This window comes from Panthera tigris, chromosome E3 (genome assembly GCF_018350195.1).
Source record: "Panthera tigris isolate Pti1 chromosome E3, P.tigris_Pti1_mat1.1, whole genome shotgun sequence".
Taxonomy (NCBI): Eukaryota; Metazoa; Chordata; class Mammalia; order Carnivora; family Felidae; genus Panthera; species Panthera tigris.
In genome coordinates this window covers 27,076,276-27,104,192 of record NC_056675.1, presented here as the reverse complement: position 1 = coordinate 27,104,192, position 27,917 = coordinate 27,076,276, and the positions used below count along the sequence as shown (strand labels likewise).

The window sequence follows — 27,917 nt, the reverse complement described above, 5'->3', positions numbered from 1 at the left end:
ACTGGAATTCTTTTGGGTTTTTGGTGTTTCCCAAATCACCCAGCTACGTGAGTATGTAGATGTATTTTAAATGTTTGAGTAAATATACTTGGGGTGGAGTCAAATACACCATTTACCAAGTCACTTAGAAAAGAAATGAAGGGTAAAGAACTCAAGGTACAATCAGTTAAGCCAACAATAAAAATAGCAGTTAGAACCCATTTTTGAGCCACAATCAACACCCCCCCCACACACACACACCCTCCACATCTCTTCAAAACAGATAAGTTAATTCCCAGCTCTTTTCAATTTATATTGTCTATTCTCCAAAGTTCTACAGCACAGCATATCAGTATGGATAATTATACCATGCTTATAAAGCATTTTGTACATAAAAAAAAATGCTGTTGGAGGAATAGGACAGTTCCTAGCAAAAATAAGGAGGCAGAAATTGTAGGATGGAAGAAAACTGAAAATCAAGATTCCTCCCCAACACACATGCCTCGCTAACCTCAGGCTTTCTGGACTCTGATTGAGGTAATGTGCACTCTCATTAAAGAATGGAAAGGAGAGGAGGGCCTGGGCAGCTCAGTCAGTTGAGTGTCCAACTCTTGATTCTGGCTCAGGTCATGATCCCAGTGTGTGGAATTGAACCCTGTGTCAGACTCCACATTGAGCGTGGAGCCTGCTTGGGATTCATTCATTCATTCATTCTCTCTCCCTCTCTCTCTCTTTCTCTCTCTCCCTCCCTCCCTCTCCCTCCCTCTCTCTGTCCCTCTCCTCTACTCACACTCTCTAAAATTATTTTTTTAACTTAAAAATGTGAAGGAAAAGGAGGAAGAGGAAGAGGAGGAGAAGGAGGAAGAGGAGGAGAAGGAGGAGGAGAGCAGGGAGGAGGAGAGGGGGGAGGAGGAGGAGAGGGGGGAGGAGGAGGAGAGGGGGGAGGAGGAGGAGAGGGGGGAGGAGGAGGAGGAGAGGGGGGAGGAGGAGGAGAGGGGGGAGGAGGAGGAGAGGGAGGAGGAGAGGGAGGAGGAGGAGGAGACGGAGGAGGAGGAGGAGGAGGAGAGGGAGGAGGAGGAGAGGGAGGAGGAGGAGAGGGAGGAGGAGGAGAGGGAGGAGGAGGAGAGGGAGGAGGAGGAGAGGGAGGAGGAGGAGAGGGAGGAGGAGGAGAGGGAGGAGTGTGAGGAGGAGAAGGAGGAGGAGAGGGAGGAGGAGGAGAGGGAGGAAGAAGAAGAGAGGGAAGAGGAGAGGGAGGAGTTGGAGGGGAAGAGGAGGAGGAGAGGGAGGAGGAGAGGGAGGAGTGGGAGGGAAGGAGGAAAGGGAGGAGGAGAGGGAGGAGGAAGAGAGGGAGGAGGAGGAGAGGGAAGAGGGGGAGAGGGAGGAGTAGGTGGAGAGGGAGGAGGAGTATGTGGAGAGGGAGGAAAAGGAGAGGGAGGAGGAGAGGGGGGAAGAAGAGGGGGAGGAGGAGGGGGGGAAGAGGAGAGGGAGAAGGAGGGGGAGAGGGAGGAGGGAGAGGGGGAGGAGGGGGGGGGAAGAGGAGAGGGAGGAGGAGGGGGAGGGGGAGGAGGGGGAGGGGAGGAGGGGGAGGAGGGGGAGGGGGAGGAGGCGGGGGGAGGAGGCGGAGGGGAGGAGGCGGAGGGGAGGAGGCGGAGGGGAGGAGGCGGAGGGGAGGAGGCGGAGGGGAGGAGGCGGAGGAGGGAGGGGGAGGGGGGAGGAGGGAGGAGGGAAAAAGGGAGGAGGGAAAAAGGGAGGAGGAGAGGGAGGAGGGGGAGGGGGAGAGGGAGGAGGGGGAGAGGGAGGAGGGGGAGAGGGAGGAGGGGGAGGGGGTGTAGGGGGAGGGGGAGGAGAAGGGGGAGGAGAAGGAGGAGGAGAAGGAGGAGGAGAAGGGGAGGAGGGGTGAAGGAAACAGGAGGGGGAAGGGGAGGGGGAGGGAGAGGAAAAGGAAGAAGAGGAGGAGGGGGAGGAAGAGAGAGGGGGGAAGAGGAGGAAGAGGGGGAGGAGGATGAAGAGAGGGAGGAGGAGAAAGGGGGGGAGGAGGAGAAAGAGGGGGGAGGAGGAGAAAGAGGGGGGAGGAGGAGAAAGAGGGGGGAGGAGGAGAAAGAGGGGGGAGGAGGAGAAAGAGGGGGGAGGAGGAGAAAGAGGGGGGAGGAGGAGAAAGAGGGGGGAGGAGGAGAAAGAGGGGGGAGGAGGAGAAAGAGGGGGGAGGAGGAGAAAGGGGGAGGAGGAGAAAGGGGGAGGAGGAGAAAGGGGGAGGAGGAGAAAGGGGGGGAGGAGGAGAAAGGGGGAGGAGGAGAAAGGGGGAGGAGGAGAAAGGGGGGGAGGAGGAGAAAGGGGGGGAGGAGGAGAAAGGGGGGGAGGAGGAGAAAGGGGGGGAGGAGGAGAAAGGGGGGGAGGAGGAGAAAGGGGGGGAGGAGAAGAAAGGGGGGAGGAGGAGAAAGAGGGGGAGGAGGAGAAAGAGGGGGGAGGAGGAGAAAGAGGGGGGAGGAGGAGAAAGAGGGGGGAGGAGGAGAAAGAGGGGGGAGGAGGAGAAAGAGGGGGGAGGAGGAGAAAGAGGGGGGAGGAGGAGAAAGAGGGGGGAGGAGGAGAAAGAGGGGGAGGAGAGGGAGTAGGAGGAGGCAATATCCCACAAAAATCAAAAAACTGAGAGCATAGCCATTTTCCAGTTGGGGGGGGGGGTGGCAGTCTTTAGTTACAAGTAACCGAAAATGACATAAGCAGACAAGGAATTTACTAGAAGAAGTGTTCCTGGTAGAAGAAATCATTCATTGTTATTTCCTAAGTGCCCTTCCCCAACTAGACTGAACTGCACCCATGGAATCTTGTGACTGTGTCTTTCTGCTCCTAGGTCACATGCCCTCTCCTTGTCTGTTCCCTAATATTGAAAGAAAGCATCTGCAGAAGGGGTTCCAAAGGAATCCTTTCAACTTCTGAAGTAGGAGGGCGGGGCTTGTGGTTATTGCCCCACAGTGACTGCATCAAAATAGAGACATGAGAGTTCCCCAAAAGGGAGATGGGGTTTTGTTAAGGAAGGGTAATAGAAAACAGAAGGAAGAAGGAAAGAGAGAGAGAGAAAAAGAAAGAGAGAAAGGGAGGGAGAGAAAGGGAGAGAGAAAGAAAAAGGGAGAAAGAGAAAAAGGGAGAGTTAAAGGGAGCAAGAGAAAGAAAGAAAAAAGAAAGAGAAAGGAAGGAAGGAAGGAAGGAAGGAAGGAAGGAAGGAAGGAAAAGAAAGAAAGAAAGAAAGAAAGAAAGGAAGAAAGAAAGAAAGAAAGAAAAAAAAAAGAAAGAAAGAAAGAAAGAAAGAAAAGAAAAGAAAAAAAGAGAAAGAAAGAAAGAAAGAAAGAAAGAAAGAAAGAAAAAAAAAAGAAAGAAAGAAAGAAAGAAAGAAAGAAAAAAAAAGAAAGAAAGAAAGAAGAAAAAAGAAAAGAAAGAAAGAAAGAAAGAAAGAAAGAAAGAAAGAAAAAAAAGGCCTACTTTCAGTTGCTGCTACTTTTACAGATGGGGGCTCAGGGCAGTTCAGCAATCTACCTGCAGACCAGAATCCAACCCCATGTCCACTGGGTTCTAAATCTGGGGCTCTTCCCACTGTCCCACACTGACATTCACACAATGTGCCCCTCAGTAGCTCTTGATCTGTTGATCTCTTTCTCCAAAAAACAAGTGTAAATACAGGACAATGGTTTGGTGGGCTAAGAATCTAATGTAAGGTTGGCGTGAGGAGAGTAGACAATCCACGCCTCCCTCAACCTAAACGTTGGGCTCCAGGAAGCCCACATCCAAACCATCCTGTGCTAAACTAATCATTCTGCCTTTCTCCTTTTCCCACCGGCTCACGTCACGAATCCTAGCAAGTCCTCTCCCACCGTGCAGCATGACGTTTTATGTGCCCAGAGCACAGAAGCGTCTTGAATGGGTTAGAGGGAGCAGGCACTTCAGACTGGGGAGTGTGAATGGACCCTGCCTTTCAAGAGGGCAGTTGGCAAGCCTGTGTGGAGAGTGTTAGCCTCTCTCCCTCTCTCACCCCACCATTCCAGGAATCTATTCTCAGGAAACCATGAATCACTCAATGTTCAGAACAGAGTTGTTTATGAGACTAAAAATTTAAAACAGCCTAAATGTTAGAAAGATACAAGCAAATGGTTAGTAACTGTAGCTAAGTCTTATGGATGCTTTATTCTGAATATGATGCTGATCCCGTTTTTGGTGACCAGGCAAATGCACCTTACAGACCTCCAGCCAAAGGGAGCTTAATTGACCAAGAGCCGGAGTGCTACCATGGGAAAGCTAGCACTATGTTGTGTGGAGGCCACCGGTCCCAAGGGCTGCATTTAACCAAAGACTGGGAGCAGCAGGATACCGAGACAGGCCCATCCTGGGGCACATGAGGCTTCTCTGGGAGCCAACATTGGCTCAAGAATTCCCTGACGGCCTTGGGAATCTTCCTTGGACTGCATGACAGTCTAGGATGCTTCCATCCAACCTTCTGTCTCTCTCTCCTTCCCTGGGGGTCAGACTTGCGCTGTGGCCTGAAGGCTCCCCTCTCTCTGACTCCACTTGTTTCTTCTATGTGCAAGTCCGCTAATGAAATCTTTCATCCTGTCTAGGCGTCTGCTCCTTGGAGGACTTGAATGAACACAAGAGAGGCCAGAAGTAGCCTGAGCAGTAAGATGGGGATTTGAGACTGTCTCACCTGCTGCCTGGCAGGTGATAAAGATGCCCTCCTTGTTGGTAGATGAGCCACAAAGCGGTGGCTGAACTGCTGAGCATTTCACTGATGGTGACCTGGGAAAATGTCCCAGGGGAAGGAAGTGCTGATAAATGGGGCCAGCAATGTTTACAAGTCAGCAGAGTTGGCTGGTTACTAAGAAGTTGTACTGATGTCCTGCAGAAGAATAATGAGAGACTGAGGCTGTTAACAAATAGTTCATGGCAAAGTGTGAGACCCAGGGAGCTTCTGTGGTAGCTGATGAAAGGGGATTTTGTCTTCTACAAGGGAAGAGAAGACACAGCTGAGCAGCAGACATATGACCTGACTGTTACAGAGTTGCAGACCTCCAGAGATGTTTGAGTGCTGGGTCCAGGGTAGGTCTGTCATGTGGAAGTTAGGGACCTGGTTGGGAAGAGCTAGGATCATGAAAGATGGGACAGAGACAGCTGGATAGATTCCCATGAGGTTATGGAGGATATGGATTCTACAAGCACCCCTGGACTCTGTGGGTTTGCAGGGTGGCCCACCCTTCCCTAGGAAGAGCTCCACTACGCTGGAGAACACTGCAGAAGCTTCTCCCTGATGAGGCAACACGTACTCCTGCTCAGGAGATGCTCCCACTTCCTGTCCTGGATGCCAGGACAGTAATAACTAGGGCTAAATCCCAGGATATATGCTGGGCTTGATGAAGGAGGAAAGAGACTATATACCTAAAGAATTTAAAGAATTATCCAGAACATGTGGCCATGTTGCTTCCCACAGGCTGCCCCCAGCCAGTGCCTGAGCTTGTCAGGGTTGCCAAATCAGGCTTATTTCCTAGAAGACCTTGGATTCCTACGATCAATAAGGATATAGAAATGGGTAGTGCTAGACAGGGAGATAGAGAAATAGGTATGATGTGAGCTCGATTTCCTAGAAAGTACATTCCACACTTAATATGTACAGACACACACAAAGGACAGAAATCCAAGAGAAATGAGCACCTATCCACCAAAAGACATCTTCAAGAATGTTTGTTCTTTATTCATTCATGATAGCTAACAGCTGGAAACAACTCAGAAGTTCATCAGTGGATAAATAAATTGTGGTATCACTTAAAATGGAATATTACACAGCAGTAACAAAGAATATAGCTAGCTATATAGTATAACATATAGTTAGAGGTCCATAGATGGATCTCACATAAATGGATCTCACATTTATTCTTTCTGAATAAAAGAAGCTAGACCTTTAGGGATTTTCCATAGGAGTCATTTATATTAAGTTCAAAATCATGGAATCTATGGTGAGAGGACCCAGAATAATGGAACCATGGGGCCAAGGAGGTAGGGAGGTGAGCATTGCCTGGAAAAGGTCAAGAAGGGCAGGGAGTTTCTGGAAATGTGGTTTATCTTGATCTAGGGGGTGGCTACACAGAGAAATAAGTAAAAATTCACTATATGTTGGATGCTTAAAATTTATGTACTTCCCCACTTACAGCAATGGACAGATCATCTAAATAGAAAATCAACAAGGAAACAATGGCTTTGAATGACACACTGGACCAGATGGACTTAACAGATATATTCAGAACATTTCATCCTACAGCAGCAGAATATACATTCTTCTCCAGTGCACATGGAACATTCTCTAGAATAGATCACATACTGGGTCACAAATCATCCCTTCATGAGTACAAAAAGATCAAGATCATACCATGCATATTTTCAGACCGCAATGCTATGAAATTTGAAATCAACCACAAGAAAAAATCTGGAAAGACAGCAAACACTTGGAAACTAAAGAACGTCCTACTCAAGAATGAACGGGCTAACCTAGAAGTTAAAGAGAAAATTAAAAACTACATGGAAGACAATGAAAATGGTAACACCACAGCCCAAAACCTCTGGGACGCAACAAAGGCAGTCATAAGACGCAGGCATATAGGAATCCAGACTTTCGTAAAGAAGGAAGAAAGGTCTCAGATACACAACCTAACCTTACACCTTAAAGAGCTGGAAAAAGAACAGCAACTAAAACCCAAAACCAGCAGAAGACAGAAAATAATAAAGATTAGGGCAGAAATCAATGCCACTGAAACCAAAAAAATAGAACAGATCAATGAAACCAGAAGCTGGTTCTTTGAAAGAATTAACAACATTGATAAACCTCTAGCCAGTTTGATCAAAAAGAAAAAAGGACCCAATAAAAAAATCAAGAATGAAAGAGGAGAGATCACAACACTGCAGAAATACAAACAATAATAAGAGAATATTATGAGCAATATATGCCAATAAAGTGGGCAATTTGGAAGAAATGGCCAACTTCCTAAAAACATATAAACTACCAAAACTGAAACAAGAACAAACAGAAAATTTGAGCAGACCCATAACCAGTAAAGAAATTGAATTAGTAATAAAAAACCTCCCAAAAAACAAGAGTCCAGGGCCAGATAGCTTTCCAGGGGAATTCTACCAAACATTGTATTTAAAGAAAAGTTAACACCTATTCTTTTGAAGCTGTTCCAAAAAAATGGAAATGGAAGGAAAACTTCCAAACTCTTTCTATGAAGCCAGCATTCCCTTGATTCCAAAACCAGACAAAGACCCCATTAAAAAGGAGAACTATAGACCAATTTCCCTGATTAACATGGATGCAAAAATCCTCGACAAGATATTAGCCAACTGGATCCAATAATACATTAAAAGAATTAATCACCATGACCAAGTGGGATTTATACCAGGGATGCAGGGCTGGTTCAATATCAGCAAAATAATCAATGTGATTCATCACATCAATAAAAGAAAGGACAAGAACCACATGATCCTCTCAATAGATGCAGAGAAAGCATTAGACAAAATACAGCATCCCTTCTTGATAAGAACCTTCAAGAAAGGAGGGATAGAAAGATCATATCTCAAGATCATAAAAGCCATATATGAAAGACTCACCACTAATATTATCCTCAGTGGGGAAAAACTGACAGCTCTCCCCTAACATCAGGAACACAACAGGGATGTCCACTCTTGCCACTATTATTCAACATAGTACTGGAAGTCCTAGCCTAAGCAATCAGACAACACAAAGGTATAAAGGCATCCAAACTGGCAAGGACGAAGTCAAACTTTCATTCTTTGCAAAAAACATGATACTCTATATGGAAAACCCAAAATACTCCACCAAAAAACTGCTAGAACTGATCCGTGAATTCAGCAAAGTCACAGGATATAAAATCAATGCACAGATATAGGTTGCATTCCTATACACCAATAATGAAGCAACAGAAAGAGAAATCGAGGCATCAACCCCATTTACAACTGCACCAAAAACTATAAAATACCTAGGAATGAACCTAACCAAAGAGGTGAAAAATCTATACATTGAAAACTATGGAAAGCTTATGAAAGAAATTGAAGAAGACACAAAAAAAAGGAAAAATATTCCATTCTCCTGGATTGGAAAAACAAATACTGTTAAAATATCAATACTACCCAAAGCAATCTACATATTCAGTGCAATCCCTGTCAAAATAACATGAGCATTCTTCACAGAGCTAGAACAAACAATCCTCAAATTTGTATGGAACTAGAAAAGACCCCGAATAGCCAAAGCAATCTTGAAAAAGAAAACCAAAGCTGGAGGCATCACAATCCTGGACCTCAAGATGTATTACAAAGCTGTCATCATCAAGACAGTATGGTACTGGCACAAAAACAGACCCTCAGTTCATTGGAACAGAATGGAGAACCCAGAAATGGACCCACAATGTATTGCCGACTAATCTCTGACAAAGGAGGAAAGAATATCCAATGGAAAAAAGACAGTCTCTTCAGCAAGTGGTGCTGGGAAAACTGGACAGCAACATGCAGAAAAATGAACTTGGAACACTTTCTTACACCATACACAAAAATAATCTCAACATGGATGAAAGACCTAAATGTAAGACAGGAAGCCATCAAAATCCTCGAGGAGGAAGCAGGCAAAAACCTCTTTGATCTTGGCCACAGCAATTTCTTACTCAACACATCTCTGGAGGCAAGGGAAACAAAAGCAAAAGTGAGCTATTGGGACCTCATCAAAATAAAAAGCTTCTGCACAGCAAAGGAAACAATCAGCAAAACTAAAAGGCAACCAACGAAACGGGAGAAGATATTTGCAAGTGACATATCAGATAAAGGGTTAGTATCCAAAATCTACAAAGAACTTATCAAACTCAACACCCCCAAAAAATGAATTATCCAGTGAAGAAATGGGCAAAAGACATGAACAGACATTTCTCCAAAGAAGACATCCAGATGGCCAACTGACAAATGAAAAATGCACAACATCACTCATCATCTGGGAAATACAAATCAAAACCACAGTGAGATACCACCTCACACCTATCAGAATGGCTAACATTAACAACTCAGGGAACAACAGATGTTGGCGAGGATGCAGAGAAAGAGGATCTCTTTGACACTGCTGGTGGGAATGCAAACTGGTGCAGCCACTCTGGAAAACAGTATGGAGGTTCCTCAAAACTTTAAAAATAGAACTACCCTATGACCCAGCAATTGCACTACTAGGTATTTATCCAAGGGATACAGGGATGCTGTTTCAAAGGGGCACATGCATCCCCATGTTTATAGCAGCACTAATTACAATAGCCAAAGTATGGAAAGAGCCCAAATGTCCATCGATGGATGAATGGATAAAGAAGTTGTGGTATATATACACAATGGAGTATTACTTGACAATCAAAACGAATGAAATCTTGCTTTTTGCAGCTATGTGGATGGAACTGAGGGTATTATGTTAAGCGCAATTAGAGAAAGACAAATAATCTATGACTTCACTCATATAAGGAATTTAAGACACAAAACAGATGAACATAAGGGAAAGGAAGTAAAAATAAGGTAAAAACAAGGAAGGGGACAAAACATAAGAGACCCTTAAATACAGAGAACAAACTGAGGGTTGCTGGAGGGGTTGTGGGAGGGGGGATGGGCCGAATGGCTAAGGGGTATTAAGGAAGACACCTGTTGGGATGAGCACTGAGTGTCATATATAGGGGATGAATCACTGGTAACTACTTCTGAAATCATTATTGCACTATAAGCTAACTAACTTGGATGTAAATTAAAAAAAATATTTATGTACTTTATCATATGAGTGTTATGCTTCAATAGAGTTTAAAATGCAAGAAAAGAGGGTGTCTAGGTGGTTCAGTCTGTTGAGTGTCCAACTCTTTCATTTAAAAATTTTTCTTTAATGTTTATTCATTTTTGAGAGACCGAGTGTGAGCCAGGGAGGGGCAGAGAGAGAGAGGGAGACAGAGAATCTGAAGCAGGCCCCAGGTTCTAAGCTATCGGCACAGAGTCCGATGTGGGCCCAAACTCTCACGAACCATGAGATCTTGACCTGAGCAGAAGTCGGATGCTTAACCTACTGAGCCACCCAGGCACCCCTAGTGTCTGATTTTTTATTTTGGCTTAGGTCACGATCCCAGAGTTGCAGGATCGAGCCCTGTGACGGGCTCCACAGTGAGCATGGAGCCTGCTTAGGATTGTCTCTCCCCCACCCCTCAAATAATAAATACATAAATAAAATGCCAGAAAAAGGAGAGAAAGCAAATACACCAAAATGTTCACACTGGCTCTTTGGCTGATAGAATTAAGAAGAAATTAAAACCCCTTCATCACAAGTTTCTGCATTTTCTAAACTTGCCCCCAAAAGTGTATTTGTCAGAAAGCAAAAATAATAAGTTATTCTTAAGAAGGCCAATATATCACACAGCGATGCGTCAACTTCACATTGATATCAGACCCTGGGCACTTTGCATGCAAAACTGGTTTCATGAACTGTCTGAGCCACAGAAACATTACTCTTTGTCCTGGTTTTTCCCAATTCATCACAATCCTAAAGCAATAACAGCATTGACAGTATAGTTGAGTAACTCTCCGGATGGTAATGTTCTCTAGAAATTAAAACTTGAGTCTGTAATTTGGAAGCCCAAAGCTATGGTACTTTTAAGCACGTAGCCCCCTGTATATTATTCCTCACAAAGCATCAACAACACCTCAAATCAACCACAATTATAGACCTGTAAATGCAAAGCCATTATTATGTCTCTGGGCAAATACCTCAATTGTACTTGCATTTTAATAGTTGTTTTCTGATACTGAAGTTGCTAATGCTTTCATTGCCCCTTAATGACTATTCTTAGCAAACAAATTTTGTGCCTTACAATTAGTGATTTTCTTCCTAATTATGGCTTTTTTCAATTTTCACATGAGATGACAAAAAATTCATGTTTTGCCCAAGAACTAGCTTATTAGTTAATGAAAATTTGTCTAATAACAGCCTTTTAGATACCCTGTCAAAATCAAAAGCGGCATTCAAAGAAGAGAGAGGTTGCTTTCATATTAACATTCAAAATTAATTTCTGGGTAGGGGTTGGGAGTGAGATGTAGGAGGCATAATTTCTTCCAAAAAGATTAAAATAGATATTCTTTCTGGAGTCTATAGAATTTAAAATTACTCAATATTTCTCTCTCTCCCCACCCTCCCCCACCTGATGCCTCCCTTTCTCTCTCCCTGCCTTTCTCTCTCCCTGCCTCTCTCTCTCCCTGCCTCTCTCTGTCTCTGTCTCTCTCTCTCTCTCTGTCTTCCCACCCCCTCATTTATACCTTTTCCTTCGCCTGTGATATATACCCAGCCCTTGGAATTCAACCTGGTGAATGGGAAAGGATCAATCTCTCGAGTTAGGGTCTGATAATATCGCTATATAAACAACTAATTCTCCACCCAGGATTAGATTATTCAATTTCACTTCCACTCCCATCCACACATCCACCAACACCCCCACCAGCCCACTTCCCACCTTATCCTGGATAAGGATACCACCTTATCCACGCCACCACCCCCATCCTGGATGCATTCGGTAACGCAACAATGCTTTTGTGAGCAAGGACACATTATCCTAGGACAAATTTCCTACCTGTTCTTTGGCTTTTGAACCATAAATATGGCATGCTGGGAACAGAACAGAATCTAATATTGTCCCCCAAACAAGCATCCCTATTCTCTCTGGCAGACGCAGTCTGGTTCACTTGGCTGGGTTTGTTAATAATATGGAGGGAAAGCGAACTTTATCAAAAAGTAGTGACTCATTTTTCGCATCCAGTAAAATCCATAAAAGATTTAGGCACGACCCAAACAATTTACATCTTTAATATTCATGCTCTAGTCCCAGCCCTGAAATGACATTTAAATACGTCTGGGGAATTTGTTGTGCGCTAACTGCCGTGGCCCTCTTCAGAGAGCTTCAAAGACTGGGAGAGAGAGAGAGGAATATTGAGACCTGTTTTTCATTTCAGAGATTTACAAGGGAGCAAATGAAATTCGCTCCTGCTCTCAGACGCCCCTCCTGGGAGGGGAAACATTGTCCGAATCCAGTAAATAAGGCCCTATGTGTCAGCAAAGGCTGTGGTGGATGAAATTAATGTTCAAATGATCCTGAAGTTTCTCAGATGGGTTCTTTTAAAGCAGGGTTTCTCAACCTCAGAACTACTGGCCTTCAGGGCTGGATAGTTTTATTGTGCGAGCTGTCTGATCACTGTAGGATGCTTGGGAGCACCCCTGGCCTTCACCCACTTGAGGCCAGCAGCATCCCCCAAGATGTGACAAGCCACAGTGTCTCCAGGCATTGCCCAACGTTCCGGTGGAGAATGGGAAGGGAAGAGGTAAGAAGGAGGACAAAATCTCCGTTGGTTGAGAACCACTCTTTTAAAGACAAAGAGGTCTTTTGTCCCTGCTTTATCCTAAACTCAATGAGTTAACTTGTTTCTTTCCAACTTTTATTCCTTCCAGCATTAAAAAAAATAATAATAAATCAAGACATAATTGACATATAATACTATGTAGGTTTGAGGCTTACACCATGTTAATCTGATACATATATATTGTTACACCGTCTCACATAGTTATTTCTTTTTTGTGGTGAGAACTATTAAGAGCTAGTCTGTTAGCAACTTTGAAGTCTGTAATACAGTATTTTTTAAAAAAATGTTTATTTGTTTTTGAGAGAGACAGACAGAGAGCAGGGGAGGGGCAGAGAGAGAGGGAGACACAGAAACCAAAGCAGGCTCCAGGCTCTGAGCTGTCAGCACAGAGCCCCATGCGGGGCTCGAACCCACGAACCGTGAGATCATGACCTGAGCCGAAGTCAGATGCTTCAATGACATAACCACCCAGGCGCCCCTATAATACAGTATTGTTGACTCTAATTGCTATGTGATGCATTAGATTTCCAGCACTTATTTACTCACTGGTTGCAAGTTTGTACCCTTAAACACATCCCCAATTCCCGTAACCCCCAGTGCCTGGTAACCACCGTTCTACTCTCTTTAGGCTTTTTCACATTCCACATACAGCACTTGTCTTTCTCTATCTGACTTATCTCACCATAAAGCCCTCAAGTTTCAGCCATGTTGGTTGCAAATGTCAAGATTTTCTTTCTCACAGCTGAATAATATTCCATTGCACATATGTACATCTTGGACTTTTACTGAAGTATGTAACATGCATTCAGAAAAGTACATGAATCTCAAGAGTACAGCCCAATGAACTGTCAAAAAGGGAACACATCTGTGCGAACAGAACCCTCCCTGAATACCTACGCGTCAGCTGATGGAAGAATGGATAAAGAAAATGTGGTATATACATACCACAGAATATTATTCAGCCTTTAAAAAAAATCAGGAAATCCTGCCATTGAAACAACATGGAAGTATCTGGAGGGCATTATGCTAAGTGAAATATGCAGACAAGGACAAGAACTAACTACACAGTATCACTTCTATATGGAAACTAAAAAAAAAAAAAAAAGTGGTTGCCGGGGGCTGAGATATGGGGGAAACAGAGAGAAGGGGGTAAAAGTTGCAGCTATAAGCTATAACCTGAATAAGGTCTGAGTATTTATGTAAAACATGGCGACTATAGTTGGCAAGAGGGTAGTATATAATTGATATTTGAGAAAATAGAACTTGAATGCTCTCCACAACAACTCTCTTCATGATGTATACAAATATAAAATCATTACAATGTACTCTTTAAATATTTTACGCTTTTATTTGTCAATTACACTTCAATTAAAAAATTTAGAAATTCAGGGGCTGCTGGGTGGCCTCGTCAGTTAAAGCTTCTGACTTTTGGTTTCAGCACAGGTCATGATCGCATGGTTCCTGAGTTTGAGCCCTGCATCAGGCTGAGCACTGACAGGCTTCTCTCTCTCCCCCTCTCTCTGTCCCTTCTCTGCTCATGCTCTCGCTCTTTCCCTCCCCCAAAAACAAATAATTTTTTTTAATTTAGAAATTAAAGCGTAACACCTCCACTCCCTCTCTGCTTTCCTTATCTCCCTCCCTTGCTTAATTATCTCCCTTGAACTTATCACCTTCCAACATACCTTCCTTTTTTACTTTGCTTAATGTCTAAATCTCCCCACTAGAATACAAATGAGTCAAACAGCCACCCAGTTCCGGTGCTTTTCCCACCACACCATGTTCTATGCCTATTCCTGATTCTCCCAGAGCAGAGACTTTGCCCATTTTGTTGACTGCTCTCTCCCTTGCACCCAGAATATGACCTAGAATACAATAGGTGTTCAATAAACATATGGTAAGTAGCTGTGTCTCCTGCTTGGCCTTGTCTCCTCCCACAGCAGAAATTCTGCAAAGAAAAACACAATTTTCTATTCCACTTTCTGGGTCCTACAAGCAGCACAAAAAAAAAGCCCTTTTGTTCCAGCAGGGCCCAAAAAGTACTGAGACGATCATCTTCCCCAGCAGGCAGAGTCAGGCTTACAACTGTGCAGACAGGCCAGGAATGACGTCTAACAAGGCAGTTGAGGCCAACTGGCCTTCAATGAATGAGATAAAAATCAGTGGGACAGCCAGCGGGGCTCATCCTGAATTACACAATTTGTTATTGCAAAGTGGGAGTCTGTTTCTCCAAAAGGAAAACAGTCTGGAAAATGAGCAGACCCGTGGACTGAGGAGTATTATCCCAACAGGGGCAAATACCATTCATTCAGCAATGAGTTCTCCCAGCTTTTGAACCACCTGTTGGACAGGACAAAAGACCAAAGCCTGCAGACCACACTGGATGTACCTTGCACATGGGCTTTCAAAGTTGAAAAGTTGTGTGCTGTATTTTTTTTTCAGCCAACCATCAAAGTGTCTTTCATTTGCAGCATGATGCAAATTTCACCTCACAGTTCTCTTGACGCTTTAGAAACCTCTCTCTGCCATCAGTATCCCAAGGGTTCATGGATATTGAGTGTAGTCTACCACAAAAAGACATCTTTACCCTCATGAGAAAAGGGACTCTTATATCCCTACTCTATATGACCTACTCTAATTGGAATTTCTACGGACTCTCCTTCATTCTCTGCCCTGGTGGAATCAGGGCATGGCATTTAATATGATGTGCAAGAGTTCCTCCCAGCCCTGGACTTTTTATCTCATCATTAGACCTTTGCAAGTCAACTAACCTCTCTGGACCCTGGTTTAACTAAACGTGTATTAGTGCAGTAACGAGAGAGAAATGGTATCAGCTCAAGACAGAGCCAGAATTCAAACCCAGCTCTTGAGGCCCCAAATCCTGTGATCTCAACCCCTACATTACATCTCTTCCTGTGTTCATCTTGGCAAGCTGGTTCTCCCTTCCTCTCTAAAATTTGAGTTTCTCTTCTCTCAGACGACAGACTTTCCCCCCCCCCCGCCCCAAGTTATATGGACGGTTTTGACAAAGTAACACATTTTCTTCTTTGATATCATCTGAAATAATCACAGTCACTACTGTGTGTCATGCTTCTGATAAGAAAAAAAAAAAGGCAAGTGTAAACATTATGTCTTTCCAAGACTCAATTTACACAAGTTACATATTAGATGAAGCAGGCCCAAGAAGGCATTGTGTCTGGAGAAGACTAAGGCGATGTAAGCGTCAGAAAACAGCCCAAGCACAGCTCGGAAGCTTTAAAAATGGGATGTAGCTGCCAGGGGGTGGGGAGTGTAGACTATGGAACATTCTCCTCTTTTACAATGTCGCTATTTTCTGGTTTAATTAGAATCAGATAGTGTGCAATATAATCATCACCTGATAACATAATTCCGTCAAACATGGAAGAGTAATATTCAAGTGACTGAAGCATGAACATAATTCACCTCAAGCAAGGGAGAGAAATTGGATTAGCAAAATGCCGCCAGATTCACTAATTAATTTGCTATATTATGCATGACAGGAAACAGCATAGAACAGAAAAAAAGCCTGATTTTTCTGAGTTTGGGAGGTAGCACTGGACGTGCTTCCCCATAATTTATTTCTGCAAGGGGTTAATGATTTGATCAAGGGTTGGCTAAAAGGGGATTCCACAGGGTAGAACGAGAACAAAGCAATGAGCTGGTGGAGCCAGTGTACTTATCCACTTAGCAGATGTCAGAATCACTCTGCTTCTTCATTTAAAGGACTCCCTTCTCTGCCGAAGCACTCATCTGTACCCTGCTTCTCTACAAACCCAAGAAATGGGCAAATTAGCAGGTGTGTCCCTTGACCAATTCAGTGTCAGTACAAGTTGACAGTCTCAACTCTGTTGCGTTTCCTCATCTCCTGTCAATGACTGGATTTCTAATGAAGGCAAACAAATAATATCAAATTCTTGCTGTCTTCCCTTGAAAGGAAAGACTCTCACAAGGTTGAAATTTTCATTACATCCTTCATCCAACATGTTGATAATGATTTGGATTGAGATCAATAGCAGATGCCTTCAAATTATTTATTTATAACCATTTCACATAGTGTTTAAGATTTAAAAATTTTTTTTTAATGTCTATTCATTTTTTGAGAGACAGAGCATGAGCAGGGAAGGGGCAGAGAGAAGGAGACACAGAATCCGAAGCAGGTCCCAGGCTCTGAGCTGTCAGCACAGAGCCTGACGCGGGGCTTGAACTCACAAACTGCGAGATCATGACCTGAGCCGAAGTCGGATGCTCAACCGACTGAGACGCTCAGGCGCCCCGCATAGTGTTTAAGATTTTAAACACTGGATTCTGACAAACCTGGGCTCAAATCTTCTCTCTGCCACTGCATCATCTTGGTCAGGTCACTCGTAAGTCATTCTGAGCTTCAATATTCTCATTTGTACACTGGAAGTGTGGTAAGTATATTCACTGCATTAATGAGATAACACTCATCAGGGATTTTGTTGATTAACTGGCCACTTTGTCATTCTGCCATATTGCTGTTTCTGCTGCTGGACACCAAGATGACAGTGGAATGAACTGGGTACTGCTGGCCTCCACTGAAAATCCCACTAGCACTATTACTCTCCAAAAATGGGATAAGCCCTTCTTCTTTTGTTTGCCACAGCTCAGCAGAGACCACTTTGAGACTTTACAAACTTTGGTGTAATGAAAAGAAAGCAGAACACCAAGACTAACTCCCAACTAGTCAGAGGCTGTATTGTAATTCAACCACATCAATAATGGCATTAAATGTAAATGGTCAAAATATACACATGAATAGACAGGGATTGACAGATTGGATTTTAAAAAGGAAGACACAAATATATGTTGTCCATAAGGAACCTATAAAGACATAGAAAGGTTAAAAGTAAAAGAATTTAAAAAATATATATACAATGCCAGAACTATTCAAAACTGTATGTCAGTCATGTGTGTGTACTTAACAGAAAAGCTTCAAAACACATGAGGCAAAAACTGAAGGAACTGAAAAGAGAAATAGAGGAATCCACAAGTGCACTTGGAAACTTTGCAGTTTCTCTCTCTGCAATTGATACAAGTAGAAAGACAATCAGTATGAATATACAAAACTATCAACAAAGTTAATGTAACTAACATAGAATATTCCATTCCACAACAGAATATGCATTCTTTTCATGTTCATATGGGCCATTCAACAAGATATTCTGATATTCTGGGCTATACAACAAACTTTATCAAATTGAAATGATACAAATTATGTTCTGTGAGAATGACAGGATTGAACTAGAAATCAATAACATAAAGACATCTGAAAAATTTCCAAATACTTGGAAATTAAACATCATTCTAAATAGTCTTTGAATCAAAAAGGAAGGTATACGTAAAACTCAGGAATTATTTTGTGGGAATGCAAGCTGGTGCAACCACTCTGGAAAACAGTATGGAGGTTTCTCAAAAAACTAAAAATAGAACTACCCTAGGACCCAGCAATTGCACTACTAGGTATTTATCCAAGGGACACAGGTGTGCTGCACCCTCATGTTTATAGCAGCACTATCAACAATATCCAAAGTATGGAAAGAGCCCAAATGTCCATTTATGGATGAATGGATAAAGAAAATGTGGTATATATATACAATGAAGTATCATTCAGCAATCAAAAAGAATGAAATCTTGCTGGGGCACCTGGGTGGCTCAGTCGGTTAAGCGTCTGACTTTGGCTCAGGTCACGATCTCATTGTTCGTGGGTTCAAGCCCCGCATCAGGCTCTGTGCTGACAGCTCAGAGCCTGAAGCCTGTTTCAGATTCTGTGTCTCCCTCTCTCTCTGCCCCTCCCCCACTTGTGCTCTGTCTCCCTCTGTCTCAAAAATAAATAAAAATTTTAAACAAATTTTTTAAAGAATAAAATCTTGCCATTTGCAACCATGTGGATGGAACTAGAGGGTATCATGCTAAGCGAAATTAGTCAGTCAGAGAAAGACAAATATCATATGACTTCACTCATATGAGGACTTTAAGAGACAAAACAGATGAACCTAAGGGAAGGGAAACAAAAATAATATAAAAACAGGGAGGGGGACAAAACAGAAGAGACTCATAAATATGGAGAACAAACTAAGGGTTACTGGAAGGGTTGAGGGAGGGGGAATGGGCTAAATGGAAAGGGGGCATTAAGGAATCTACTCCTGAAATCACTGTTGCACTAGATGCTAACTAATTTGGATGTAAATTTTAAAAAATTAAAAATAAAATTAAAAAAAGAAATAATATGGACAGTTTGATTTCTAGCTAGTAATTTTGCCAAGTTTTTACTTGTTATTATCATTTGTTACCATGGTTCTTTCGTAAGTAATCTGATTACTCTAGTAATTTGATTACTCTAGTAATCTGTTGTTTCTTAATATATCAAGTTATTTAAAATTTTTTAGAGGGGCTGAATATTCAAAGATACACTCTTGGTCTCTCTTTTTTCAAATAAATTGTAATACTCTAATTGCTTATTTTAAAAGTTTGGGTTTTGCTATTGGGATTACATCAAAATAAAAAGCTTTTTCACAGTTAAAGAAACCATCAACAAAACAAAAAGACAGCCCACGGAATGAGAAAAGGTATTTGTAAATGATACCTATGTTAAGGGGTTAATATCCAAAATATGTAACGAACTTACACAAACAACACCAAAAAAAAAAATACAATTAAAAAATGGACAGAAGCCATGAGCAGGACATTTTTCCAAAGAAGACATACAGATGGCTAACAGACACATGGAGAGATATACTCAACATCACCAATCACCAGGGAAATGCAAATCAAAACCACAGTGAGATATCACCTTATATCTCTCATAATGGCTAGAATCAACAAGAAAGAACAAGTGTCTAGCAAAGACGTGGAGAAAAAGGAACGCTCATGCACTGTTGGTGGGAATGCAAACTGGTGTATCCACTGTGAAAACAGTAAGGAGTTTCCTCAAAAAATTAAAGATAGAATTACCATATGACCCAGTAAATTCCACTATTATTTACCCAAAGAAACTAAAAACATTAATTTGAACAGATACATGCACCCCTGTGTTTATTGCAGCATTATTCACAATAGCCAGATAGCTATGGAAGCAATCCAAGTGTCTGTACATAGATGAATGGATAAAGACGATGTGGTAAATATATATGTGTAATGGAATATTATTCATAGAACAGAATGAGTCTTGCCATTTGCAACAACATGGATGGATCTACATGTAGAATGGATCAAATATAGAATTTAAGAAACAAAAGAAATGAACAAAGAAAAAAAGAGACAACCAACACAGTCTCTTAAATATAGAAAACAAACTGGTGTTTGCCAGGGGGGATGGGCGAATGGGTGAAACTGGTGTAGGGGATTAAGAGTACACTTAATGTGATGAGCACTGAACAATGCATAGAATTGCTGAATCACTGTACTGTATACTTGAAACTAATATAGCACTGTATATTAATTATTATGCTGGAATTAAATAATAAAAAGATAAATAATAATAAATAAGTAATAATAATAAATAAAGATTATTGGATGGCTCAGTTGGTTAAGCATCTGACTTCGGCTCAAGTCATGATATCGCAGTTCATGAGTTCAAGCCCTGTGTCGGGCTCTGTGCTGACAGCTCAGAGCCTGGAGCCTGCTTCAGATTCTGTGTCTGCCTCTCTCTCTCTGCCCCTCCCTGGCTTGCTCGCTCTCTCTCTCTCTCTCAAAAATAAATAAAAATATTTTAAAAATACAAAAATAAAATAAAAGGTGGCTCATCAAAATTTGTGGGACATAGATAAAACAGTGTTTAGAGGGAAACCTACATCATTAAATATTTATGTTAGAAAATAAGAAAGGTCTCAAATCATGGTCTAAGCTTAAACCTTAAGAAACTAGAAAAAAAAAGAAGAAATTAGGTCCAAGACAATCAGAAAGAAGGAAATACTAAAGATAAATGCAGATCAATAAAATTGAAAACAGAAAAGCAAGAGGGAAAAAAAAAATCAATAAAACCCAAATGTAGTTCTCTAAAAAGATCAATAAATCTAATAAACCCTAGATGGACTTAATGAGGAAAAAAATGACAGAAAAGACATAACTTCTCAATAACAGGAATCAAAGAGGTGACAGCACTACAGACACTATAGACAGTAAGGTGATTATAAGGGAATATTATAAACAACTTTACGCCAAAATATTCAACCACTTAGATGAATTGGACAAATTCCTTCAACAACACAAGCTCCAAAGCTCACTATACAAAAATCAATTGTATTCTATGTGCCAGTAATGAACAATCTGAAAGTGAAATTAAGATAGTTCCATTCACAGTAGCATCAGAAAGAATAAAATACTTGGGAATAAATGTCACCAAGTATAATACTTATACACTGAGAACTATAATACATTGCTGACATTTATTTATTTTTAAAAATTTTTTAACATTTATTTATTATTGAGAGACAGAGAGAAACAGAGCATGAGCATGGGAGGAGCAGAGAGAGGGGAAGACACAGAATCCTAAGCAGGCTCCAGGCTCTGAGCTGTCAGCACAGAGCCCGACGTGGGACTCAAACTCACAAACAGTGAGATAATGACCAGAGCCGAAGTCGGACACCCAGCTGACTGAGTTGGGCCCCATACATTGATGACAAACATTTTTAAGTATCTAAATAAATGGAAAGGAATTCCATGTTCATGAATTGAAAGACCCAATATTATGATGGTGATTTTCTCCAAATTGGTCTATAGATTCAACATCATTCCTATCAAATCCCAGGAGACTTTTATTTTTTTCAGAAAGCTGATACTAAAATTTAAATGAAAAAGCAAAAAGTCCAGTGGAGCCGAAACAACTTTGTGAAAAAAAAGAACAAAGATGAAAGACTTGAACTTCCCAATTTCAAAACTTATGAGCATTTATGAGATAGCACCAGAAGACATGAAACACCTAGCAAAAAAAACCACAGATTAAGTGCAAGAGCTGTATGCTGAAAATTAGAAATGCTGAGGACAGAAATCAAAGATAACCTGAGTAAACAGAAACATATCTACTCTGCTCACGGACTGAAAGACTCAACATTGTTAAGTTGCTGATTCTTCTCAAGTGTAAATTTAATGCAACTTCAATCAAACTCCCAATAGGATTTTTTTTTTTTTTTTGCAGAAATCAACAACCTAGTTCTAAAATTTATATCGAAAGGCATAGGAACTAGCATAGCAAAAGCAATTTTTACAAAGGTGAACAAAGTTGGAGAACTCAAGGTACCTGATTTCAAGACTTACTATAAAGCCACAGTAATTAAAACTAGAATGGTATTGGTGAAGAGATAAACACATAGAACAGGATAGGGAATCCAGAAATAGACCCACACAAATATGGTCAACTCCTTTTTCACAAAGGCACAAAAGCAATTCAATGGTACTAGAATAATTATTGGACACCCATATGCAAAATAATGAATCTCGACCTATATGCTACGTTATATGCAATAATTATCTCAAAAGGGATCATAGACCTAAATATAAAACCTAAAATTATAAAACTTCTAGAAGAAAACATGGCAGAAAAATCTCTGTAATCTTGGGTTAAGCAAAGATATTTTTAAATGACCTTTTTTTAAAAATTAATTAATTTTGAGAAAGAGAGAGAGCATGTGCAGGAAAGAGGCAGACAGAGAGGGAGAGAGAGAGAATCTCAAGCAGGCTCCGTACCACCTGTCAATATGGAACCCATCAGCGCAGAGCCGGACATGGGGCTTGAACTCACAAGCTGGGAGATCAGGACCTGGGCTGAAATCAAGAGTCAGACACTTAAAGGGCTGAGCCATTCCGGTGCCCCAAGCAAAGATATTTTAGGTATGATACCAAAAGCATAATCCATGAGTAACAAACATTAACAGACCTAACTTGACCAATATTTTAAGATTCTCTTCAACAGACATTGCTAAGAGAATAAAAAGGCAGGCCACAGAATGGGAGAAAATACATGTAAGATCCATATCTGATATCTAAACATACACCAAGAATACATAGAGAACACTTATAACTCAATAAGAAACAACTCAGTAAAAATGGGCCTAAGATTTGAACAGGCACTTCACCAAAAAAAAAAAAGGGGGGGGGGGGAACGGCAAATTAGCACCCAAGAAGAAGCTCAGTGCCATTAGCCACGAACTAAAACCACAAGACACCATTACCCACCCATTAGAAAGGCTTTTCTTCTTTTTAACTGACAATACTAGATGTTGGCAAGGATGTAAAGCAGCCGGAACACTTATACATTTCAAGTGGAATGCAATATGGACAGCCACTTTGGAAAGCATTTTGCAAGTTTCTTATAAAGTCCAGTAGACACTTATCATATGATTCAGCAACTGTGCTCCTAGACATTTACCAAATGAAGTAAAAGTGCATGTTTACACAAAATGCTGTCTGAGAACATTCTGGCAACTTTTTCATAGAGACCCGAACTTGGAAACAACCTAAATATCTTTAGGCTGATGAATGGGTGAACGAATTGCTATGCCCATACAATGCACTAAGTCTCAGCAATGAAATGAAAGAACTATTTATACAAGCAACAACTTTCCGAATCTCAAATACTAAGTGAAAGAATGCCATGTGCTGTATAATTCCACTTAAGTGATAGTCTGGAAAAGGAAATACTACCCAGACGGAAGGCAGATCAGTGTTTGCCAGAAGCAGGGGGTAGAGAGGGACTGACTACAAAGACACAAGAGACAATCTGGAGGGATGTCTGAAATGTTCCATATCTTACTTGATCGCCACTGGATGTGTTGCCAAAACTCACCCAAAAAAACAACGTCAGAGGACCAACACTTCTTGACTTCAAAAGACATAAAATAAGGTATGACTTCAAAAGACATAAAAAGACTACCAAAACACATAAAATATGACCTATCTTAAAAAGGTTGAGAGGCACTTAGGTGGCTTAGTCAGTTGAGTATCTCACTCTAGATTTCAGCTCAGGTCATGATCCCAGGTCATGAGATCAAGACCTGATCGAGCTTAGCACGGTGGAGCCTGCTTAAGAGTCTCTGTCTGTCTCTCCCCCTCTGCGCCTCCCCTGCTCATGCTCTCTCTCTCTCTAAAAAAAAAAAAAAAAAAAAAAAAAAAAAAAAAAAAAAGGTTTGAATTTTACAGTATATGAATTTTATCTCAAAAGAAAAAAAGACTGAACTTTACCATGTATAAACTCTATCTCAGTATTTTTTTTTAAATGTGATGTCCATTTCTCATTGTACAAAGTAGCATCTAGAACCACGTCTGGCCCATAATAGATACTTAACAAATATTTGTTCAATGGACATAGTCATTATTATAAGAACTGACTTCTCATCATCCTAGACGCGACTGTTTTTGTCTGCTCAGCTTCTCACACCCCACGCTCCTTCTGGTAACAGTGATAATCCAGCCGTCACGAGAACACCATGCACCTTCGTCTTTCCTCAGGATTTTTCCCACCTGAAATGAGTGATACAGGTACCTTTTTCCTTTCTGGTCCCAGAATGTGTGCCGGGTCAGCCTGAATGGTCGTCTCCTCCTGGCAGAGAAGTGGGCCCATGGCCTGAGGCTGCAGAGAAGAGGAGAAGCAGAAATGAGAGAGAAGAGGAAAAGAATCTACGGGGTTGACCCCTTGGACCCAGTTGTCCCGGGGCCACACCCACCCCTGTACTTTCCTAGGTGGGGTTACCTGAGTCAGCTAGTTCCACCCCCCCCCTTTAAATAAAACCAGTTTCTATCACCTGCTAAGATTGCAAAAACCAGTCCTAACATTAATAGTGAACGTAAGAGCCAACAGTTACGAAATGTTACTCTCCGCCAGGCACATTTTACGCACTTACCTCAGTCAACCTTCACCACACAACCCTGTGGGTTAGGCACTCCTTTTACCCAAATGATAGAAAGGAGAGAACTTCGGAACCTCACAGAGGTCCGGCACTTTGTCAAGGTTTCACAATGTGCACCCCTGGTGGAACCAGTATCCATGTGGCATAGACACCGCTTATTTTCTATACTTTAAGCTGTTTAAGGGGAAAATTAGGAACTTTGAAATCGGCTTACGGCAGTGCTTCTGGGCTGTGGCTGCACAAGAGAACCACCTGTGACACTTTAAAAGCAATCCCATCAGTCAGGCCACACCCCGTGATCAAGCAAATGCAAGTCTTCTGGTTAGGGTCCCAAGTGTTGGTATTTTTTTTTTTTTTTTTTCCCCCAAGCTCCCTGGGGATTCCCCATGTGTGGCCCTGGTCAAGAACCCCCTCCTCTAAGGTTTAGGATTTATCTTTATCACAGAAAACGCTGCATCCCCCTCCTTGCTGTATAACAGAGAGTAGAGATGTGCTTGATCCTCCACCAAATTAAATTGGAATCCAGGATTAAATTGGAATTTCCAGAATTAAACTGGGGTTTCAGTTAAAAACATTTTGAAGGCAGAAAAATAGGACTTCTGTGCAGTATTATATATATATAAATATATTATATAATGTATATATATTATATATTATATTATATATATTATATATTATATAATGTATATATTATATATTATATAATGTATATATATTATATATTATATTATATATATTATATATATATATATTAAAGTATTGTTTATTTGGGCCATAAAGAAAGGTAGTCAGAACAGTAACCCTAAATTGTATTAAGCCCCCAGTGATGCACAGCTTTTGCCAGTACAGCCAGCTATCAAAACAGGAGAGACACAGGAAGAATATTATCTGAGCCTTGGTGGCACCAAATCACTCCATGTTTGGGTTTTAACACCTGAATCCTGGCTCTGATAAAATAGCTATAGTAATAATAATGTATGTCCCCCAGACAGTGGGGCTTTCAGCCATATTTCCATGCCATTTTCAGGGAGTGTCTAAAAGGACAAAGACTTTTTCTTCGGGGGAGACTTGCAGAAGATACAATTTGGGGTCTGTCACTGCATTTATCCATCAGTCTGTCAGTGGGTTGTAAGGAACTAATTCATCACTCCATTCTTTTTCTCTTTTCCTGCAAGGAGAGTTGCCAGTGAGGTTCTCAATGTGGCCTTTTAGACAGAAATAAAGCTGTCCTTTTCTCAGAAAAGTGTTTTATTATATTCTCTTGATGAGCCTGAGCTACGCTGGATTCTAGCCCGTGGGACAAAAAGGATGGCAGGGTTGAAAACATTAGCTTGCACCTGCTGGAAGTGTTTGGACCCATCTGCCAAGTAGCCATGACCTCACACTACCCTTTCAACTCTATGTCTCCAGACTCATTCTAGCCCTACTGAGGGGGCAGCCCCACCCTCAGGCCACTTTCTGTAAAGGTTCTTTTTCCATATGTTAAATTTGTGTGCTTTGGTGGGTAGGAAGTATAATGGCACAGACAGTTGGCGTGGGGGTTAAAAAGACAAGATTTGGACCCAGGCAGTCTTGGGTTCTGTATTAGCCAGCTCCAGTGGCCCTAACCAGCTGTGTGGCTTCAACAAAAGAAATTCCTTTTTATTCCTGGAGGCAGGAAGTCCAAGATCAAGGTGCAGTAAAATTTGGTTCCTTGGTGAGAACTCTCTCCTGGCTTGCAGAGAGCCGTCGTCTCTCTATCCTCAGATGGTGGAGGTAGAAAGACCTATGGCTTCTTCCTGCTCTTGTAAAGACACTAATCCCATCACGGGCATACCATTCGCAAGATTTCATCCAAACCTGATCACCTGCCAAAGGTCCCGCTTCCAAATACTATCACGTGGGGGTTAAGGCTTCATTACATGTATGAACTTTGTGGGGGGAGACACAAACACTCAGTCCATAACACCCTCTAAGCCTATATTTATCAGGATTCTTTTCACGGCAAGTGACAGAAAGCCCAGATCAAAACTGGATTAAGTGCAGAAATGACTTTGTTGATTCACCTGAAAAGTCCGGAGATATTCTAGCATGAGGCACATCTGGATTCAGGGGCTCAAATGGTAACACCTGGAACCATTCTCTCGTCTTTCACTTCCTTCCTTGGTGTAGGTTTTATTCTCAGATAGGCTAAGATGTCCCCGTCTCCTATAGGCTCTCATTCTATAGCCTGAGCCACCCGAGCCAAGAAAAAAAGACAGCATATTCCCTAAGTCTCCAACAAAAGTTCCATACCTGGTTCTTATTGGCCTCCTATGCCCATCTCTGAACCAATAAAAGAGGCAGAAGCATAGGATATTCAGACTGGCCAGTTCTCAGGCACAAAAAGCTCCAAGTCAAATCTACTTGAACTGCATGCTAATGAGAAGGGGGGAAATGTTGAATGAGACAGCAGAGGCCCACTACAGAGCCCCAATTTCTTAGTCTATAAAATTAGAAAATGGTAACAAACTTTGAAGACCGCTATGAGAATGCAATTAAATAATGCTGTTAATGAAATACTACATGGCACCAACAGCACCACCTGGGACTAAATAGATTGTTAATTGTGCACACACATGCACACACGTGCGTGTGTTCCAACGTTCTCATTCCGTAAGGACCTGCCCTTGACATACTTGCTTCCCCTTAGCATAGCATAGCAAATGTATGTCTTCTATAATGCACAGTAGAAAGCATTACTCAGGCATACTGGCCTTCCTGAGGCAAGATGTTCAAATTAATGAGACCTCAGCAAAGATGAGTAACTCTTCCAAAAGGGACACCTCCAGAGTCTCTCAAGAGGGAGAGACCAATGCTCCCTAAATGCTTTGGATGAGGAAGCCACCAGGGTCTCAGGAATTTCCCACTGAAATGTAAACGGACAAAGGAAAGGCTTCATCTTAAATGCCAGCTGATAGACCAGTTATCACTCAGCACCCTCAGCAGGGATTCTTTGAAATAGGACTTGACAGACACTCTGGAGGGAGAAGGGAAAGGAAGGCACATAAGGTGATAGCAGAGAGAGAAAAGGGTGCCTAATTTCTGCTTTTAATTTTTCCTGGGGCAGTTTTCATACATTTCCCTGTCAAATCTGGGCTCGTGAGACACTTAGAAGAATGATGGCAGCTTCAGTGAAGAGAGACCCTATGTGCCAGACTCTAGACAAGGCACTCAGGAGTGTGATTTTATTTAATCCCAGCTCCCCCTGTGCCCTACCTGTGTGGCCTTGGGCAAGTTACAGCAGCTCAAGGAGATGCCATTTCTTTTTTTTAGCTGAAATACCCAACAATAATGGGCTAACACGTATTTACTATATACTGGGCATGTTTTTACATGTATTAACTAATTTAAGCTTTATAATATCCCTATAAGTAGTATTATTTCTATTTTAAAAATGAGACTACTGAGGTTCAGAGAGGTTAAGTAATTTGCCCAAGGTCACATGGCTAGTAAGTGAGAGCCCAGATTTGAACATAGATAAAGGCCAAGCTCTTGGTTTCTATATTGCCTCCTAACACTGAACTTATCAAACAGTGGATGCTCAGGAACATAAACTGTTAGTGCTATTTCTCTAGGCTATTAAGGTGT

The 27,917-nt window shown here is 41.8% G+C and overlaps 1 protein-coding gene across 1 annotated transcript in view; it reads right to left on the bottom strand.

Moving 5' to 3' along the window:
* Nucleotides 1-838: 838 nt before the first annotated feature.
* LOC122234543 (basic proline-rich protein-like) overlaps nucleotides 839-27,917 on the bottom strand; it is a gene marked incomplete at its 3' end in the record, with an annotated part of 342,718 nt that continues 315,639 nt past the window's right edge. The window contains exons 5-7 of the mRNA XM_042971194.1: nucleotides 1,659-1,862; nucleotides 1,552-1,620; nucleotides 839-1,197 (exon numbers count right to left, since the gene is read on the bottom strand). Of these exons, the coding sequence (XP_042827128.1) occupies nucleotides 839-1,197; nucleotides 1,552-1,620; nucleotides 1,659-1,862 (632 nt within the window). The remainder of the gene's footprint in view (nucleotides 1,198-1,551; nucleotides 1,621-1,658; nucleotides 1,863-27,917) is intronic.